General features: G+C 45.9%; 1 protein-coding gene across 1 annotated transcript in view; it reads right to left on the bottom strand.

The window, feature by feature from the left end:
- Positions 1-21,174, bottom strand: part of LOC140648061 (uncharacterized) — a 35,981-nt gene that overhangs the window by 7,789 nt on the left and 7,018 nt on the right. The window contains exon 5 of the mRNA XM_072853462.1: positions 20,789-20,924. Coding sequence (XP_072709563.1) covers positions 20,895-20,924 — 30 coding nt within the window. The 3' untranslated portion in view covers positions 20,789-20,894. The remainder of the gene's footprint in view (positions 1-20,788; positions 20,925-21,174) is intronic.

Here is a 21,174-nt window from a genome sequence, read left to right on the forward strand (position 1 = left end):
TTTTTAAAATAATTTACAAGCTACAGTGCTTCTCCCCTTCTCTGCAAACACTGATCGAATAGTACTGCTTAGACCAGTGCCCCACGTCTGATTAAACTGCCTCTCAGGTAGAAAACATTTCTTCTTCTGTAGCAGTATGTCAACAACCGTTCGAGGCTGTTACTGATGAAGAGGAAAGCTGATGGGAAGAGCAGTTTCAGAAGTTGTTATTACGTCCCAACAGTTCCAGCCCAGCTGAGTCAGATGCGGAGAGACACCCCTCATGCCTGTGTGTCCTCCTGATTCAGTACAAGACATACCGAATTGCAAATGGAATGAGCTCCTAAAAAAAGCTAGGAGGTAAGGTTTCTATTAATCGCTCCTAAAGCCTTGCAATGGTGAAAATTTATTTCATTTGACTACAAAGCTGGTGCTACCAGCATTGTTCCAGCCTTTCTTCTTTTTCATATTTCTCATCTCAAACCCTTGAGATCTGCCGACTTGCAACTCACCTGCCACAACTCTTTCATAAACACATCCCAAAAACTGATGCTGAGGCTGAGAGACATGTTTTTTTAAGCTAAACGGTCACATAAAACTTTTGCCTAATAATTGTGGTCAGTTATAGCTGCTGTGATTTTGTTGTTGTTGTTGCTACAACATTTTTATGACAGCAAAAGCCTTAATATAGAATCAACCCTTCAAGCATACAGAAGATTTGCTTTTGTGTATCTTGTATTGCTATATATTTGCTCAATATATATTGGCAAAGCATTTTTGCCTGTCTGCACTGCCTGCAACCAGAGGGCTGGCCAGTGTAGTTACTCTGGCAGAACTTTTACATCTAAATGATGCCCAAACCCCTCAGCTCCCATAATCGCTTGGTGGCATCAACAGAGCTCATGTGCCTGAACTCTCTGGGTGGGTGCTTTGGAAAACAGGAGCAGATCGGAGGCTTCTTTTCCCCACTGAATTTAGTAATTTCAAGTGGATGATCAATATTTTTCTGCAGCATGTATAAGAGACAAACAGCACTCCTCTGCTGAAGACTGTAATTTTTTCTGCTTGGTTTTTTCCTTTTTTTTTGCAAAGGTGGAGGTGGAAAGTAGCAGGCTCATCTTTTCTGAAGTGTCTAGCCTTCAGGGTTTGTTGTACCAAGTGTCAGACACTCACTATAGCCCTTTCAATAGAGATGCTCCTGTGCACTTTTTTGCTACATCTTCTTTGTGCCATGATTTCTAGGAGTTCACTCTCCTTTTGTACTGAGGGGCTGTATTCCTTATTTGTTTTTAGAAGAATTTTAGCAGAAAGATTTTCTTTCATTTTTCACCAGTTTGTGAGAATAGGTGTTTGTGTAATAGATCGCTTAATAACTAGAGCTGCATAGTAATTTAAGTAGACAGTATAGGGAAAGTCCATTTATCTTGGAAATCCCTTTAACTTCAAAAGCCAACAGATCGGTGAGCAGTTTGTCATGGAGCATCAGCGTGATGGGACCCGCTTTTCTTCAGTAGCACAGACTGCATTCAGAGCAGTCAGGATGCCAGTGAAAGATGCGCACAAAGACCCAAAAGGCTGTGGGTGCCGAAACGCTCTTAGGCCAAGCCCAAGCAGCCTGACCCGTCGCACAGGTCCTGGTCACAGAAATGCCTTTTTTCACATGGCATCAGTACAGTTTTCTTGGCAGCATCACTTTTATGCTCAGCTTGATGAACTCCACCTGCCATGGCAATGTATAGCTGAACATCCTTTTCCCAGCTCTTCTTGCACAGTACCCTTGACGCATGGCAGGAGAGCGTGGGCACAGCTCTCTGAACAGACGTGGGTGTCAGCTTCCCTCAATAACCATGCCATGTGTCAGGAATAATCTCCCGTTTGTCTTCACATGTGAAGAGCCTATCTCCTTAGGTCCTTTGCAGTATGCACGTTACTGATACAGCCCAGCTTTCACTGGCTTGGGTTAACTGTGCAACCCTTGGTGCAAGAGCCCTCTGCCCCCGATGTCACCTACCCACCCAGCTGCACAGGGTGAGATGGGAGACAGTTGCATCCTACCCAGCACATGCAGTTTTCCCATGTCCTGTGTAGCAACCTGAAGCTGCTTACCCTGTTCCAGCTCTTCCTTAACACCCTCACCTCTCTCCCCAGTTCATTCCACTTTACTACGGGATTTCTCGCTCTGTCCTTGAAAGCATCTGAAATCACTTATCAGAGGAAGGTGCTGGAATAAGTGCTCTGACCTGGCACGTCCTATTGCAACATCATTATTGAAGTTAGCGGTCAGTAAATCCTGCCTCAGTTCTGCGCTCTGCCTCTGCTGTCCGCTTGCCTGCTGTGATAATGTGTAGTCCTTTTTGTAGTTTCATCCTTCTTACAGCATCCACTTTTCCTGCAAAGCTCAGAAATCCTCCTGTCTGTCTGTGCAGAAGACACTAAAATGCCACATAACAAATTGTTGTTGTTATGTGCTATGCTAGGACCATCCTTGGCATTTCCTGAGGCATTTTTATGTCTGACTTTTACTTTCTATACTGAAAGCTGCTTGAAGCAGAGAGCATGTTTGCCCTCATTTCTCACCCTGACACCCAATGCAGCACGAGCCCTCGTGTAACCATGAGGCGCCATGCGTGGTGGGAGCAGGATTTCTCACCTCGTTTTGCAGCGTGTGGCTCCCTGTACCCCGCTCTCCCCACAGGTACTACCCAGCAGGCAGATTGCGAGCCTCAAACTTCATTCAGAGAGACCCCCCCTTTCTACCCGAGGGAGATGGTATTTCCATAAAACTCTTCTTTGGAAGGGGCTTATTTCTGTAGTACCTTTTAAATTTTGATGTTTTGCAATGAGATGCAGTTTCCTGGAGGGCAACGTGACGGTGGGCCCACCTTTTATCTCAACATGCCATTGTGCAATGTTTGGAGGAGACTCCTGCTTTTCATAACTCATCTGCAAAAGAGAGCTCTGCACAGCCAAACTCAATAAAAAATATTCTCCTGGGGAAACAGAAGTATTCTCCAGGCTTTGTGTATATGTACAGCAGGATGAAATGCATAAATTAAAAGGATAGGTAGTGGCTCTGAAGAGTTTAAGCCAGCCAGGGTACTCACGCACTACATACATTTATTAAGGACAGGTTTTATTTCACAGGGAGTATTACTGTTTCACATCTGACTTTTGCAGTTGTGGTAAAATACACGGTGGCTTTTGAACGTGGTGGGACCACTGTGAAACCCCTTGCTTTAAGCGGTTCCCTGGTAGGAGACCTTGGCACTGGGAGATGGCAGAGAAGAAATTCTGGAACAGACCGAGAGCTGAAAGAAAGCACAACTACACGTCACAAGATTTAAGTGCTGTGAATAGGGAGTTTGTCTCCAAAAGAGTCACACAGGCCTTTAACCGAAGGAGATAGGGTTGGAGGTGGTGGGGTTGTTTGGGGTTTTCATCCTCGTTTGCCAGCACAAACCTACTTTCTGCCTGAAGGTGCCCCCGATGAGCACCCTGGGCTGCAGGCTGGTGGCCTATCAATAAATAAGTAATGCCTGCCAATACCGTCGCTTGCCCCTTGGTCGCTTGCCCCAAGCAGCTGAGGTCCCAGCGCCAGGAGCCAGCCATGCTTCCACACACGGCCTGCGGGCGAAATGGAAACCAGACGGGAACCTCTCCAGCCCCACCAGGCTCGCCTTCCACCCGGTCTGCAATTAATTAAGACTGAAGGGGAGGTTTTGAATAACCCCTTTGTGGAACAAAATACACGCAGTCAAAACCCAGCTGACAAACACAACAAAACTGACTTCATGGTTTCTTATGAGAAAACCATTAATAGCTAGAGAAATGAAGAAACACTTTGTTCAAGTCACTGGTGTAAATGCAGCATATTCAGATTACAAAGCAGTCCTGCCCTGCTATAATAAATATCATATAGCTTTATCCATGGGTAACCAGGTATGTAAAAGCCAGGAATAACACATTAGGTTTTAAGTTAGCGTACAGTACCCACTATTACATTTTCACGGAGTTCACTCACAAAGAGTCAGCGCTTCCACAGCAGCCGATGCCTCCAACACAGCAAGCACCAACAGGGCGGTCACCCGATACCCGCTGCCGTGGCTCTGGCTTGCTTTCAGCTCTTTGTCCATGCCCTCCTCTCATGTCAGCACCCAAGGGAGAGGGAGCTGCATGCTAAAACATTTAATAAAGAAAGATCTCCTTTACCTTGGCGGCATGTTGCCTTCTTTTCTACAGTGGCGTACATTAGAGCCTGCTGACAAACAGCGGCAGGTTGCTCAAACAGCTCGGCAGGAAGAAGTAGGGAAAAAAGATCGTATTTAGGGAAAACATTTACAGTCTCCAGACCTTAGTCAGGGTGAAGTTTAATGGCACATGTTATGTGGCAGGTCAGAGCAAAGGCTGTAACAGCCTCCTCTCCCAGTACAGGCTGTGAAAGCAGTACTCACGCCCTGTTTTACCACCAGTGCCCAAAAGCATCTCAGCAGTGTCCAAGCCTGGCTGTTTCCTACTTGTGGATATCTCTTGCAAAGGCTTTGTGGGAAGGCTGGTTAGCCACTCTCCGTGATGCTTGTGAACCCACCACCCAGGGCCAACCATGAGATGGGGAGTGTCAGTCCATGAAACACAGACCCAGCAGGTCCTGATCCGGTCTCATGTCATGTTCTCCCTTTGGGCATTAGCACCTGAAGCCCCCAAAGTCTGCAAGCATGTTCCTGTCTGCACCAACCCCTCAGCTCTGTCTGGAGGCTCCTATCCTAACCTGCAGGTGAGAGACCTGGAGACGAGACTGCAAAACTCATTGATCTTTGAGGCCTAATCCAACCTGGGAACCCAAGCCCCTTGCTGGAAAAGGCGGCCACCATGCCAAATCAGCATTTCAGGCAGAAATCTGGATAATTTTTGCTAATACCATTGTTAACAACCAGAAACACGGTAATTTTTAAGCTTATGTCATCTAAAATGAAATAAATTCAGATCGACAAACCGTATTTTCATTAGGTTCTCAGAAAATCAGGACAGCACCTTATTGTCTCCCTAGTTTGACAGCAGTTATAATTGACTGTCCACATTTGTATCCATCATTCTGAAGGCTTTCATGCATCAAGCATGCCAGGTGGGATAACAAATAATTGTTTTACTTCCAGAACACAAAAAGAATCCACTGCAAGACAAATGAGAAAATCCTGTTTCTACACCTTTGCCAGCCCTCAGAAACCTGAAAGATTCAACTTGCTGAGGTGGTAAGTAAGTGTGCAAATTCAACAACAGTTGCTATGGGCTGTATTCCAAAGTACTTAGCCACTCTGTAACAAGCTGTCTTTACAGACTTATGATCTGGAGTGATGGCTAACCTTTTACAGTTGTTACCCAATAATTTCAAACATGAAGTTGGTCCTGCCTCTTTACCTTGTCCTGTCATGTTACAAGACTAACTGTTCTCTTCAGGCCCATGAACAATGATATGATTGTACCATCCTCTGGGTAAGCAAGATGTGCTGAAAGCAACCACGACCATATCCCGTAAGGCTTCCAGTCACAAGAAATGGGCTCAACATCTCACACTTGACCCACTGAGATCAGGAGACCATGTCACAACTATCACTGGCCCTGCAGTTTGGTACTCACCTGCCCACAGGGCTTTGCTGCCTTTTCTAATGCATGCACAGAGCTCTTCCCTCCACACCTGGTAAGAGGTGTCTCCTTCCTCTCTCTCCCTCATTTCAAATGTGTGATCCTAAAGGTTATGGTTTATAAGCAGGCTCAGAGCAGGTCCTCTATCAGGTGTTGTAGGGACAAGGATCTTTGGGTGGACTCCCTGCTCTCAAACCGGCTGGGACTACTAATATCAGCCTTGCTTGATCAACCACCTTTGGATTTTCAATGCTAATCTCTCCTGGTCTCTCTGACTCTTCTCCTGAAAGACCATGTCAATTTGATCTAAAAAGGTGGCCTGGACAGAACAGATTGGGATCACTGTGAAGAACTGAAAGACCTGACTTTTCCCTCCCCAAAATCACTGCAAAATTAGCTGGTGCACAGGTGGCCTTAGAGAGATTTCTCACTACAAGCCCTTCATGACTTTAGATATACAGAAATGTTAGAGATGAAGTCAAGCTTTTTCTGAAGATGAGATCTTAACTTGAAAGGGACTGCTGAAAAGCTGGATGGGGTAATTACCCACACAGAAAAGCATATTTCCTAAAGAACACAGACACCCATGGGTTTCCACTTGTCTCTCCCTAACGCAGGCTTGGTCTTTAGGTCATTGAACGTGGATGGTTACAGCTGCCATTGTGGGCTAGGTGGGACTGTGGCAGGGCCATTACTCCTCCTCTACATATACAAAGATACTTTATTTCAGTGACTTGCCTCTTCAAGCACTTGCTCATAAGGCAATTAACTTAATGCACAAATTTCCTTCTACTAAGTTTTCTCTCATTTCTTCATAACTTGCCACACCTCCAGTCAGAGCTCTACTTCCTCCTGGTAGCTTTGGGTCTGAGTTTCATGCTGTGACTTTCTGCTTTCATCCATAGGATGAGCAATCCCTTCTTCCAGTTCAGCTACTTCTTTAGGCTCTTCAGGAAATACTAAGGAACAGGTTGTTTCTTTGCACCCCACTTTGACCAAACCACAAGCTTTTTCTTAAATATCCGCTCTGGCAACCACAACACCACAGGAGCTGCCTCCTCCCTGGCTCTGACCCCAGCTCCTTTGGGCAGATCATTGCATCATCCTCTATTATAACCCACCGAATGCAAGGACCTACTCAGCATTTTACCTCGTGCTGTAATTTCTTCTGTATAGTGTGAGTCAACAGGACACACGCAGCCCCGAGAAACAGCAAAGAACTTGCCACATTTACACACTCAAAACTTTTAAGTTTCTGAATAGATCTTCTTCCAGCTGGACCACACGTTTGATGATCTCCACAAGATAACCTGAGAGTGACATTTCTGCCTAAGGTTTCTAAGTGATACCCGCACATAAAATTTCTCATCAAGCCCTCTTCAACACAACAGAAAGGATAAGCTGTGTCTGCTCTGCTCAAACTTCGCAGAGCAGAATTTCCCTTTTGCCAAGAGAGACCAGCACTAAGCATTTTTCTCAAGAAAATAGATGGGCAGAGCTAGGAACAGATGGGGAAAGGGGGCTACAACTGGAAATTAAACCTCAAGCTTAATTATGTCCTCCAGTAACTATACTCACAATCATTTGGACTTTCCTCTATCATAGATTTGTTAAGAGATCAACCACTTCATTAAGATGACAATGAAAATGTGTGTCCAAAAAGTAAACCTCTGATTTTCCACTGAAGGGAGCATTTCTTTCTACAGCTCACTGTCCCCACAAACCAGGAGAATGAAACCAGGAAGGAAACAGAAGAATCGAATAAAAATGTGACAGGTAGAAAAAGAGGGGAGAAAAATAAAGAGCTCTTTAACTGATAAATCTATCATAAGACACGGTAAACTTTGCAAAAAATTAACAGTTTTATTCTGATCAACTATTAGGCATAGGCAGCTGTCGGACACTGACCCAGGATAAAAACAGGCTGTAACTTAATCACTTCATGGAGAAAAGTGGTGGATAAGGACTATTTTTTAAAGTCACTGGTTTTGAGGTGATCAGCATAAGATAGTTTAACAAAATCACTCTCAGAACGTAAAAAGGTGATTAGAAATTGCCAAAAATCAGGAGCTCTTCTGGAGTCTCAAACACACGTTCATTTAAAATTAGTATTAGTACATGGGTTTATTGAGGCCATTGCGACAGGCAAAGTTTTAGTCAACAGCTTGTTCTTTCTCTGTGTCATGTTCTTCATCCACTGTTACTTTTTTTTAAACACAAGCCCACACATTGATTTTGTCCAAAGTACAACCAATAGCACATAAATATTGTTTACATTTCTATAAATGGAACAGTTTATTACAGCAATTTCTGCGTGATTGTTGCTCTGCGCAAGAATGTTTTCAATGTCAAAGCAAGAAGGCTGCTGAAATCCTGCTTGAAAGCATTTTCTATTGTCCATGGAGTATAAAAAGAAAAAGCCCATGTTTCTTAGCATTTTAATGATTTGATAGAGTACTGAAGCTTAGGTCTGAATGCACAGCAAAGTACGATGACTCTGCCCATTTGAAGCCACAGGAAAGTGCTGGGTTGTTAAAGAAAGAGCTCCTGAAACCTCCACATTAAAAGAGATTAACAAGGTCATGAAAGGGCCCAGCTGCCCGTGCCAGGCCACTCCTTGGGCCTGGAGGCTCTGCATCGTACAAAGCACCCATCCAGGGACAGCATTCACTCACCTGACATTTCGTCTTGGATTCATTTTGGATGGCTGTAACAAACTCCTCTGCAACCTCCAGCAGTCTCCAAACTGCAGTGTCAAAACTCAACTGGACAAGCGCTCGAGCAATCTGGCTTTGCAGTTACCCATGCTGGGATGCGGGGACAGGGCTAGGGGCCTCCAGAGGTCCCTTCCAAGCCAAATTTTTCCACGATTCCATGAAAACATTGCATTTTTTCTATTGAATCAATTAACATTTGACCCCTATTCAAAGCGAGCTTCCGTTATGCTCAGATCTTCCCCCTCCCCACCCCCCCAAATCAACTCTAGAAAATTTTACAGGTAGGGCCCTCTCGGCCCTGCCTGTAAAAAAGAGGAATACAACATTTGACAATTATTTAGTTTAACTGAACACCTGCTGCCTTATTATAATGGAGAGAGAAGTACTGTGAATGCAACTCTAAAAATAGGAAGGGACTGAAGAACACCCGTAAGAAATCCTCTGTGTGCAATTTCTGAGAAATACACTCATTACCTGGCTAGAAACGTTAGCTGTCAACTAAACGCGACTCGGGTACATACAGGAAAAAACAACTCAGAACATATTCCTCCGAGTATCTAAAGATGAAATTTCCACACCTTTGAGAGCTGAATCATATTGTGCTTCCATTTACAAAGCTCCTATTCACTTCAGTAGTCAAGTATGCATGGGAAGTGCATATTTAAAAAGAAAGGAGCTTTTGCTTAGACCGGTAAACAGCAGGATAAAATGCTATCATTTTGCAACTTGCCAGCAGAGCAGAGTGAGGTGGACTAGAGACCATAATGAACATAGAATCAGAGAACTTGAATATTCTGCCACCATCTTCTGCTTTGGTGTTTTGGTTTGGGGTTTTTTTTAAGAGCCCCTGCAACAGAAATACATTCAGACATATGTTACTTTGACCATCCTTGGTAAATTAGCACACTATACTCATATTTCCACTTGGACATTACAGTAGACTATGGGCTGGTTTCCACCTGTCCATAATCTGCTCAATATTAAATCAAATTAATGTCATACATACAAAAGTAAAGAATTACATCTCTCCCACAAAGTGTTAAATGTGGGTAAGTTGTTTTTGTTTTTAGCACAACTAATCTCACTGCTTCCTCACTGTTAGCATTCAGATTCCCTCTGAAGTGCTGCTAAAAGCACCTCTTTCCAGCAGACACTGCCTCCCGCTTTGCCCTGGCCTGGGTGGGTGGCAGAACAGGAATCCTATTTCTGGGGTTTGTTTCATAACTACAGATATTGTAGCAACAGGCTTGCAAAAGGCTTCAGGCATAAATGCCACGGGACAGGTTAGGCACATGGTAGCATATAAGCAACGGGAAAGGATGTCATGCCTGGAAAGCCTCTGGGCTTTTCTCCTATTATCCCTCTTCCTAATGAAAGGTATTACTTCTCCTTACCAGGGTCCCTGTGCCATGCCTATGGCGCTGTTAGGATGACAAGTTTATTTGTCACGTTGATATTAAAGCAGGGGGTGCTGGCGCCAAGCAACTCACAGTGCAGGGCTCAGCACTGTGCCTGCTCTGAGGCTATGCCCTGAGGACACCCGGCCATACCCCTGCTTCCTCGCTGGAAAGAGGGAGCAGGGCATGGGTTTTGTCTGCAAAATGCTTGCAGGTCTCCAGACAGAGAATGCTTTCAGTCGCCCTGAGCAGCAGTTGCTTAGCAGTCAAGTTTGAAATACAGTATTTTCAAGATTCAAGCAAACCTGGTTTTATAACATGCTCAGGGAGCAGGAATGACATATACTGTGTCGCCTGCTGTAAAGACCTTCCTCAGCAGATTAAACCAACAGACCAGATAAATTTATATATTATTCAATGCAGTTATTCATCTACAACACCAGATGAGAAAATTAATTAATTTACTAAACAGCAGTTTACGTCCCTTACAGTTTTTTAAAGGGGGGGGGAGGGGGAGAAAATCTGCCTCTACTTATGAGACTCTCTTGTCACTGTGTTACTGCCATCTAGCATTAAAACAGAAAGAAAAATTCCTTTTTACTGAATGGCAGTATAGCAAACAGGAATCCCACAGCTTGCCATGGGTTCAAATGCAGTCAGCAAACTCTGCCAGCTCAAGGCTAGGAACCAAGTCGGATGACGGCCTGCATTTGCCTCCATCCGACCACCCACACCAGGAGCGGGCTCAGCAGAGAAGCAGCAGAGCAGGACACGGTGCCATGCCGCTGCGGGACAGCCGACCTTGTGCGACTGCCCTCTGCTGCTACTGTCACCCTGTGAGCAATGGGAGGACTGATGTCCCCAGGGCTGTCACCATGGCCAGACCGAAAGAGGATGGCCAAGGCTCCCTGATTTCCAGGCCAAGCCTGCTGCTCCATCACCCCTTAAATACCTGTCACATCTCAACTTTCGCTCACCCCACCATGAAGCAGCCAACCCTCTGACAGGATCCACACTGCGTTTCTGAAAGAAGACACAAAGACATCAGGGTTCTGCCATCTTTTACAGACAAATACTGTCTGGGTGCTGCGTGTTGCACTTACATGTGCTCTGTGCAAACCGAAACACTGAATTAAAGCAGGCTGTTTAAATCAGCCGGCCCGTACATAGAAAAGAGGAAGATCAGAGGGCACTGCAAGAAGACGACCTGGCTTACACAGTCCAGCTCTTCCCACTTTCTCCGAAAGAAATGCTGGGATCCCAGAGAACTGTGACATCTCAGGTATTTAAACTCTCAAACAACACTTATCAAGCACTTGGATCAATTTTCTTCCATGTTACAAAAGGAAGGAAAAGTGGAGATTTGCCTTTTTTTCTCTCAAATCACAAAGTAACCTTTTAAAAACAGGTAGAATTACTTTCATATTTCGCTTAATTTTTCAGCACTCTTTACCTCCCTAAAAAAAAGATCTACGTGAATTCTGCTAATTTGCAGAAAAAAGGAACCCATCCTTCCCAGGTTCTTGTAATGGACTCGTTGCCCATTTTAAACCCAAATGCACCCTTCTGGAGGTACCCGCTGTCTCTATTTTTAGGAATAATGATGAACAAAGCCAGTTATTAACATTTTGTTACTTATTCCACAAACACGGGACCAGATTCCCTCGAGGAGACAATAATCTTTCCATTGTATGTCCCACTGAGCAAATTACAGTCTTGACATAAAACAGGAAGACCTAAAACCGCCTCATAGAGGGAATGAGATCTTTCTGGTCCCACGTTTGTGGGATAAAGCAACCAATCTATCTCATCTCATCTCATGGAAGCTGGAGATCTTGACAGCAGAGCCTTCAATGGAGGGAGATTAAAAAATCGTAGCGGATGAACCACCCCATCCTGAAGTCAGTGTCTAAAATAGCTGGGATTAATCACTCTCTGGAAGTTCCTGGCTCTCTCCACTGACTAGAGAGGAGGTTTCATGTGAGGCATCATAGTAAACAACAGCCATTTGTTGCAACAGCACAGTCCCATTCAAGACACTACGAAAACACCCGTTTACTGCAGCAACTAGAGGGTTTCACCCAGTGTTGCCAGGGAAACCGTGGGTTTTTGTCACAGCCAGTCCTGAAGGAGGGCTGGATGGCCGCACTTATGCAGGAACTCCTGCAGGGCTCCAGCTGAGTCAAAGAGTTGCTCATCAAGTGGTTCCCCCGCAACTCGATGGCCAAAGAGGCACCTTCCTCATCCTTTTATGGGTATAATCTGCACTTCCCATCCCACTCTCCCCAGGTCTTCCTTTCTAGGCAGGCTGCGTGGTGCTTGCACCACCCACAAGCTCGGCAGTAGTGCTGGCTTTCAGTATGCAGGGAAGAGAGAGAAACGCCAACCAGAAGAGTTCCTCCACTGTTGGGTAGAGATGCTGATGGAAGAAAAGCAAGAGGACTACAAGCATAGCTTACTCCATTCACACAGCCTGCACTTGCTGCCTTTTTCAGGCACACAGGGATAGGGTTGCAGTTAATCAGAAGATCTGTGCAGGAATCCCTATTTCTTCTGGAGAGCAGACACCTCTCTCCAGTAAGGCAGTGGGAAAATTCCAGCAGTAGGGTCACAGGTGGGATATTCCAGGTGCCTGAGCTCAGATGGCTCTGTCAGCTGCTTTGCAGAAGCTTATGCTTTGTATTCAAGGAAAAAATGCAAAAAAAAAGGCATATTCAAACAGAAACACCTGTTTCCCGCAGGACCACAAAATCCCCAGGGCCGTTCTCCTCACAGAAGCGGTAGCTCATTAGCAGGGACAGCCAGCCTTGCAAAGAGCATTTGAAAACACATTAGCAGATGTAATAGCAGGCTGTTAAGATATTTAAAAAACACATCCAGAAAGGTGCTGGTTATTTGAGATTGTTCATAGAGAAAAAAACAACTCCACTCCTGAAGCCCGTGAGCTGCACCAAACATGCCAAACACCATCTTCTGCCTCCTCCAGGTGCACCACACCACACTCTGCAGGGAAACCAAAACATGCAGCACTCCGCAGTGTGCAGGGAAGCCCAGACCAGTGCCTTCAGTGGCAGAGTATGTATGCAGAGACAGGTAAAGAGGAGAGACAGAAAAAATATCTCCCAGTTCAACCAGAAAGCAACTGACAGCAGCACCTGTCCTGAACCTTCTCTTTTTTGTTTGTTTGTTTGCTTTGCTTTTTAATGGAAGGTGTCATGGGCATGTCAGCAGAGCTTGAACTGCACCACAACCAAAGCAGTGGCATCTTGGAGGGATTTCACCATGGCAGTCGTCAAACCTGGTGGGGAAGAGCCCCTCCCCAGCGCCAGCACTGGGGGACCCATTTCCCCAGCTTGCCTCTGGCAGTTTAGTCCCTCATGCCCTGCAATGTCCATGGGGCTTCTGCCAGGCTGGTGGGGAAGGTGACCCACCTGTCTCCTCTGGAAATCCTGCCCACGCTGACCTCTCCCCAGCCCATGGCACGCACCCCCAGTGCAGGGTCCCCATAGGCAGCCCTTATCCCTCCTCAGCCTAAACTCCCAAAGCTCCTCAACCCACATCATGGTGGGGTTTCCCACTGCCTTGCCCCCAAGATAACAGGGTTTCCCCCGGCACACCTCCAGCTGGCTCTGCTGCCCTCTCTCCACCACCCAGGTCCGCTCCCCGGTGACCCCGCACAGCCCATCCAGCCCCCTCGCTGTAACCCCTGGGGCTTCTGCAAAGCCTCGTTAAGGAAATCACAAAGTAGCACAGACCCTTTCCTGGGGTGCCTCAGCATCAGTCCCCCCTTGCTGGGACACAGTGCCTGCCTTGGACGCTGAAAACTCTTGTGGTTCAGTGGCCCGTGGAGGCACTGACCTGCAAACAAGCAGTGCCAGTCGCTCACCTTGTAGAGGAAAACCCTGAAAATGCCACCTCTTAGGGGGTAAACCTAGGCCAGTGAATGAAATATTCAGGGAAATTTTTTTTTAAAATACTATGATTTTTGAGGAATGACACTACTGTATAATCCTGATCCCACTTCCCTGCCAGGTATATTTTCATCTTGAAATCATATTATCCTTTGGGGGATCACTCACTCCCAGGGAGATTGTCCCTAAAGGAGAGAAACATGCAGTGAGAGAGACTAGACCCAGACCCACCCTTAGAGGAACAGCATACGCAGCACTTTATCAGCCTTTAAAAGCAACACATGTCTGAGAGAAACAAAAAATAAGATACTTTTTTTTTGTTTTTTAAGAGCTAGAAGAATTGAGCAACAATTAAATCAGCCTGGGTAATGCTTATGCAGAAAGTATCTGAAAACCAGAAACAGAAATAGACTCCTCTACCTCTAAACCTGCAAACACTTGCACATCAGTAACTTGATTTGGTACAAGTCTCACTCAAAGTTTCCAGCAAATGCAAAATATTATGTGTGTAAATTACCCAGTGTAAAACACGTATACTATTAGATATCAGACTCTGAAACACAACACTTGTAATGTGAAACACTACATCAGAGAGCATCCCAGCACCGTACCCACTGACAGATGAGCTTTCATGATGGCTGTATTCTCTGAGGCACACGGGAATTGTTTTCTGCTGCTCATTATTATGACAAATACCTTCTCTGTAGGGGAAAATTTATTACAGAAAGTTGCTAAGGCAAAGACAGGACATGGCAAACCAAATGGAGAAGCAGAAGAACGGAATAAATCCTCAGCTACACAATGAGCGACAGACACCAAAAGCAACACTGGCTTCAGGACATCCATGCAAACCCCGCTCCCATCACACCAGTAATTGATAGTGTCCGGGACAGACCCTCAAAGTGCTGGGCCACCAGATGAGCCACACACAGGGAGGTCTGCAGCCAGCATGGGACACGCTTGCACTCCCTTTGGCATATATACGGTACAGCACACGCAGGGCATCTCAGTCCCAGGCCATACGGTGAGCCCAGACCCAAGGAGAGCACGGGATTTGCCTAGTAAGAAGTTGAAAGAAGAAGAAGAAAAAAAAGACAACGAAAAATCAAACATGCATACAAGATAATGTGGGCTTTAAATAAAAAGGGATATAATTGAATAATAATTCTATTCTATTCTAATTCCCATTCAAATTATGGGAACGACATTAAATTTTTCTATTTGTGTAAACAGAGTGCTAGAAGAAATAGCTTCTCAAGAAAGGGAAGCATGGACTGATTTTGCAGAAGAAGATAAGAGTTTATCTTTCAGCTGCAGCTTGTTGATGAAGAAAGTAGATGTAGTGGAAAGAATAAGAGCCGAGTATCACACTGATCTGCGCCTCTCTCTTCGTACCTACTCGCTGGCAAATAAGGAAAATATTACAATTTAGCTCAACACAGGCACTTCAATTTAGACATACAGTGGTAATCTATTAAAAAAAGGGCAAGTGACGTGTGTGCTCATGAACTCCAGATGAAGGAGCCGTTCAGCAAGGAATGGGAGAAGCAGCCACGTTACACACCAGCATTGGATGCCGATTTGGTCACCAGACTGGGGAGCGAGGAGCAAGAAATTGCACCTGAGCCTTTACACTTCCACCAACAGCCAGAGGCTGTGCTCCTCCAGTTAGTGTTGTGTCCTGCACAATGCTCCATGCAAAAAAAAAAAAAAAAAGTTTTTTTTTCCCTAAAGTTTGTCCAGCTGTGTACAGCATAAAACTTTCCAGGAAGACATTTGGTACAGAGGAATACTGTAGCCTCATTCACTTCATTTAAGGCCTCTGTTGCTTTCCTGTCCAAATAATACGTGTACAACTTTTAAATTGGTTAAAAGGAGTTAAATGGAAAAAAATAAAGGAAGGAAAAAAACTCACCCCCAAAACCCTGGGTGAAACTTTAGCAACCCAGCTAAGACGAAGACGTGCACGTCTTTGTTTCAAGCCATTTAAACCCAGGCCCATTGGGTTCTCTGGATTACTGTAGCACCCAAATTTTTCCAAAAATGTCAGACAAGTTTACCACAGCAATTAAGCTGTCTGCCATCTGTAAAAGATTTGCCCAAGAGTTTTCCTAATGTTTTTTTCCCCCTGAAATACATTTAACTTAATTCTTTCAACATTTTGCCTATCATTCAAGTCCATATACATTAAGTATTGCAGAGCTGGCTAGATTTTTGAGGGCAACTTTTCCTTCTAAGGATTAGTTGTGCACTGGTGCACTGAAATTTTATATACAGAGTAACACTCTGAATATGAATTATTTCTTGAGGAACACTGCGCCTATTCTTGGAAATGAAGAAGTAAAAACTTTACTAGGAATTTCAGCCAAGGAGCTGAGATTAACACCCTTTATTCTCCTCCCAAATGGTGAGTTATTTTCAGAATACTAGACCAGGCTCAAGCTTAATGTCTCCATCACACTGCATTAAAAGTGCCCTACAAGTAAATATGTGCACTCAGCCAGTGACAATGAAAGACGTGGATCTGAATTCTTGAGCACGTTGGAGAAAGTTTTAAGTTTTCTCAGCAACATTTAGCGTACCTTGCGGTCCAAGTAAAACAGTGGTTAGGAAAGCTGAAGGGTATTCTTTATGTTTCTCCTCCTAGCTTGCATATAAACTGGTTGTTCCCAACTGCCTAACACTGGTGAGTGTTCTCACTTTTCGCTACGGAAACTGTATTTTTATGTAACTCCCTAAATACAGATTGCTTATGTGACAAATAATCAACCAGTCTACAACATGTTATTTTCGCTCCCTGAGCATTTATGCTTTTATTGAGACTTCTGTTCTTCCATCATATACCCAAATACTGAGTCTCCTAAAATAATCTCTGAAAAAGTAATCCATTAATGATTAAAAGGCAGAGGGTTGGGGGCACAACCTCGTTCTTGTCACATAGATGTGGTGTCCCCTTTGGAGCCTGATTTTGATAGAGTTGGGAACAATTTTATGCTGCTTCTGTGACTCTGCAGAAGTGTAAGATAAGGTCAGGCCTTAGAAAAATAGAGAATAAGGATCGGAGTTTTAACAATGCCCAATAAATGACTACATAAGTGAGAAGAGTGGCAATTATGAAAAGAAATAGCTCAATCCCTCACCTGGGTTCAGCCTAGGGCCTTTGAAATCCTTGAGTGACACGATCTATCTGTAAACTATAAAACGCTCCTTTGCTGTCAAAAGCACGTACTGAATTTTGGGACGGTGATTGTGTGCAGTTAAAAACCATCCATCAGCCTCAGTGATTTTATAGCTGATGCTTTATATTCATAAAACAATGTAACAACATAACGCCCCTGGTTTCTTCTTTCAGTTTCTTATCACATGTTTTTTCTGTTTCTGAATTTCATCTGAACACCAAAGCCCTTTGGACATGTCATCCATTTCCTAGGAAAGTACCTAAAAGCACAGAAAGGGCTGATCACAGATGAGTAGTGGTCCGCGTGACCGGTCCCACCACACTCGCTGGGAACACCAAGGCAGCAAAACACCACGCACAGTCCTCGAGCCAGGGCTAAAACCCCAAGCGCCATGCAGCAGCACTTGCAAACCTCCCAGCTGCAGGGTTTCTCACCGCTCCTTCCCTGTGTCCTCCCAGCCGGCCGCATGGCATCAGTCCACACCTCCTTGCAAAGCACATCCCGTCCTGCTCCTACCCCGGGGCTGCCACCTCCGCTGTTCTCTGTAGCTGCAAAGTGGAGACCCCCGCTATCCTCCTGTGCCAGCCTGAGGGACTTGGCTCCAGGCTGGCCGTGCTTGGCTGCCGCGGGCTGGCCCGGCCATGGCCCTGCTAGTCAAGCCCACTGGCTGCCAGGGTTGGGACAGCCAGATTGCTCTCCCCTCGGAGCCATCACTCATCAAGTCTCTGGCAGATTTACTGTCACTGACCCCTGTACCATGAGGTAGTGTCTCTGACTCACAGGTCGTGTGCCACAGCTGTACAGGATGGAAAGCATGAGGGCTGGGTTTTTGTTTTTGTTTTTTTTACAGGATGCTTTTAAACGCAGTGAAGAGAGAAGCACGACCGGTGTTTATTTTTGGTTGGGGTGTTGAAAGCCACCCAAACAATACATCGAGCGCTATTTGGCTAAGCTTCAGTATTTGCTGTGTCGAATACACATGCTTCATGCTATGCCTGTCCTCTGCCGCTGTATTTACTCCTAGTGTTGCAGTACAAATTCTGGTGGAAGAAGAGCTGACACAGATGCCAAAAAGCTGCACTGATTTAAACTGGTGAAGGGTTTTGCTGTTTGTTCTTCTCTCTATACAGAAATGCAAATTTACAGCACTAAAATGAGATGTCTCTCTGCCCCACTTTACACACACTTTCAAAAATATTACTCCTATACAAAATAGCATATGTTAGGCACTAAAAAATAATAATAAACAACAGTGTGGAACACATTCTTTCCATTAACATTTTTTTACAGCCCATGGGCCCAGTGCTGCTCACATCAACTAGGACACACACAAAAATATAGCAAAACCATCAGAGAAGCCATAAGCCCCCAGCAGCCCTGCAGGGGAGCCCAGGCTCAGGAGATGAGACAGGATAAGCACCCCCATTCCCCAGGCTGAGCAGCAGGGCTGAAAAAGACAAGACAGAAACGGAAGCTGTAAGGATCACGAATAGCACAGGGAACCAAGGAAGGGAATGGGGAAAAAGGTGGCCAGGACTGTCACCGAGAGGAGGCCTGTACCCCAGGGCAGGCAGGGCCACGCACCCTCCCGCCCACAGAGCCACCTCATTCCCACTGCCAGGTGTCTCTCTATCCTAGAAAGGTGCAAGGGGCACAAGTCGACTCCTGCACTGCTGGCCTCCCCCTTTCTGAGGTGAGGGTAGAGGGCTGACAATGCTGGCATAACCTTTTCTGGGGCTGGGAGTCCACACCCTCACTTGGATGCCTACCCCTCGCCCTGGCAGCATCCTCAAAGCTGCCGGCTGCTCACAAAGCTGCGGGGACAAAAGCACCCCTCTGCTGTGTGCGTCCTCTTGGCTCTGCCCTCTCCTCTCTAAACCACATGGGTGCAGACTACAAAAGCCCAAGCAATTCCTTAGCAAGCCTCTCTAACACCCAAAAACTTCAGGGATAGTATTTCTGAGATAGTTTGGCCATAGCCTTCCACCAGGTCACTGCTGAAGTATTCAGTCCAGGCAGCAAGAACTGGCTCAATTTTCACAGATCAGGCTCAGACTCCTGTGGCTGCAGCCCCTATGCACCTTCTTCTTTCATTCACTCATTTATTTGTTCATTCATTTGTTCGTTCAGTGAACATGGGGCTTCCTTTTCTTAGTCACTTTTCACAAGTTACTTCTTAAAATTATCCCACAGCTCCCCAGGGGCCCATCGACATCAGATGGCAACCACCAGCACACCACTGGCAGCCTCCCCAGCAAGCCCAGCCACACACCACCAGAGGTGGCCAGCTCTGCCGGTTACCAGAGCCGCATCCACAAGCCCCCAGCTGCCTCGTTCAGGGCCCCACGGTCACCCACTGCTCCCAGCATCCATCCTACCACAGCCCTGCACAGGCTTGGGAAAGCAGCCAGTCATCCCCCACTCGTTTTCAGTGGCGCCAGGGACACCCAGCCTCTGCTGCTCACTTGGCAGTGGCGTAAATGGCTGCACGGGAGACAGCACATAACGATATTTGGTGTGATACGAGTCTACTAGGACTCGTTGGTGCTGTTTGTCTGTCTATCCTAACAGCTGAAAATCCTTCAGAAAAAAAAAAAAGATCCTTAACAGCACTTTTATTAAAGCATCTCTGGCTCATACATCACTTTAACTTGTGTAAGGAGGTGCTGTGACCAGAAGCCACAGAAACACAACCAAGAACAAAACAAAAGTTGGAAAAAATAGGTTCAGAACCATTTTCTCCTTATGATTTCTCCTGTCCCTGTCTCACAGAGGCAAGGACAAGGAAGGTGCTGAACACTGAGCGCCGCCGAGTGAGTTCAGCTCTTCTTCCCCATCACTCCTGGTTTCTGAAAACAGTTTGTGTTCTTAAGGATCCCCTTCAAATGCTTCCACCAAGGAGGCACGATGAGTACACTTCTCCCAGGGGTGCCAATCCCCTTAGACGCTTTCTGCAGATGCCCAAAAGACAAGAGTGAGCCCTCCCCAGTTTTCCAAAACTTTTCACTCACTTGCAAATGTTAGAAGGAACAATACAACAACTGTGCGACTGACTCACCCATTTCTTACAGTTTGGGTTCACTAACAGTAAGTGCAACTGCTACATCCTTATATCCAAGGACAGATGACCCCTGAGTCACTTTCCTTCCCTTGCCCTTGATCATGCTCACATTATTTGTTGTTGGCTAGGCCCTCATCGGAAGGAGAGACACGACTTGTGCTTTACTCCAGTCTGCAGAATAAGGAAGGGCTACACAAATGCAGAGTGCCACCTGCCATACCTCAGATCAGACCCTTCCTTGCAAGAGTCACTCCTTCAGTTCTGTAGAGCCACCCCTCATCTCCACCACGGCAAAGTCCCAGCTCAGCAAAGCATTCGGACTGCACTTGTATGAAACAGCAGCCAGGGGAGACGGGGAGATGGAGAGACCCCAGGGGAGCAAGGAACCATGGGATTACCATGAAGACTGTGCTCTTAAAAACAGAGGGACACAATCAGGGGAAAATTAAGATAAGCCATCTTGTCTGAGGGTCTGTAAAGGAAAGGCGGTGCGTACAGCACAAGTGCCCGGTCAAAAAAGGCTGAAGCTCAGCTACTGATCCTGCCTGTCCCATTAGACCTTCATCTGGCTTGAAATGTCCCAGGCAGAAAATCTAACTGCTATGGCTGGCTCTCCCGCTCTCCTCCGCTCTGTCTGCACCCCATCATTTTAATGGACTTCTGATCTTTCTCTCTGTATCCTGTGTATAAATTTCCCGATTCCCCAGACAGCCACATTCTGCCACAGCCTTCAGTGGTCTCTGCTGACAGCCACTGGCTGCCAGGCTAGTCACTCCAAAGTCCTCACCACACCTGGAAAAGCAACAACCAGAAGTCGTGAAATCAGGCAACCTCTGGAGGTGCCAACACCCCCACCAAGCCCAGAAGGACAGTACCCGCGGGGGGAAAAGCTGGTGCTGAAAATTACCTTTTGCCACTTCAACTCAGAGTTCATTCTTCATGCTCACCACAAAATTCGCTCACCAGGTGCAGGACTGGTGTGCCTGTGTGGTGTGAGGGCAGCGGTTACATCCTCAAGCATCAAGACGCATCCTATCACAGGGCTGGACCCCAAGAAGGTTTACTTGTTAGTTTTCTGTTTCTACTCAGCATGCACCTTACAGACTTGGAGGCACTAAATAAGCTGTAAGCCTTTCCCAGGCTTTACTGTTATCCCATTTGCATGTGTATTTAGCTCTGCATCTAAATTTGTGGGACATTCGGGTTAAATATCAAATATACCACGGACCCATTTGAAAAAGGAAAATATAGCTAGAGTCAATGCGACCCTGAGTGCCCAACCCGAGCTCATTT

Source organism: Ciconia boyciana, chromosome 1 (genome assembly GCF_034638445.1).
Source record: "Ciconia boyciana chromosome 1, ASM3463844v1, whole genome shotgun sequence".
NCBI lineage: Eukaryota > Metazoa > Chordata > Aves > Ciconiiformes > Ciconiidae > Ciconia > Ciconia boyciana.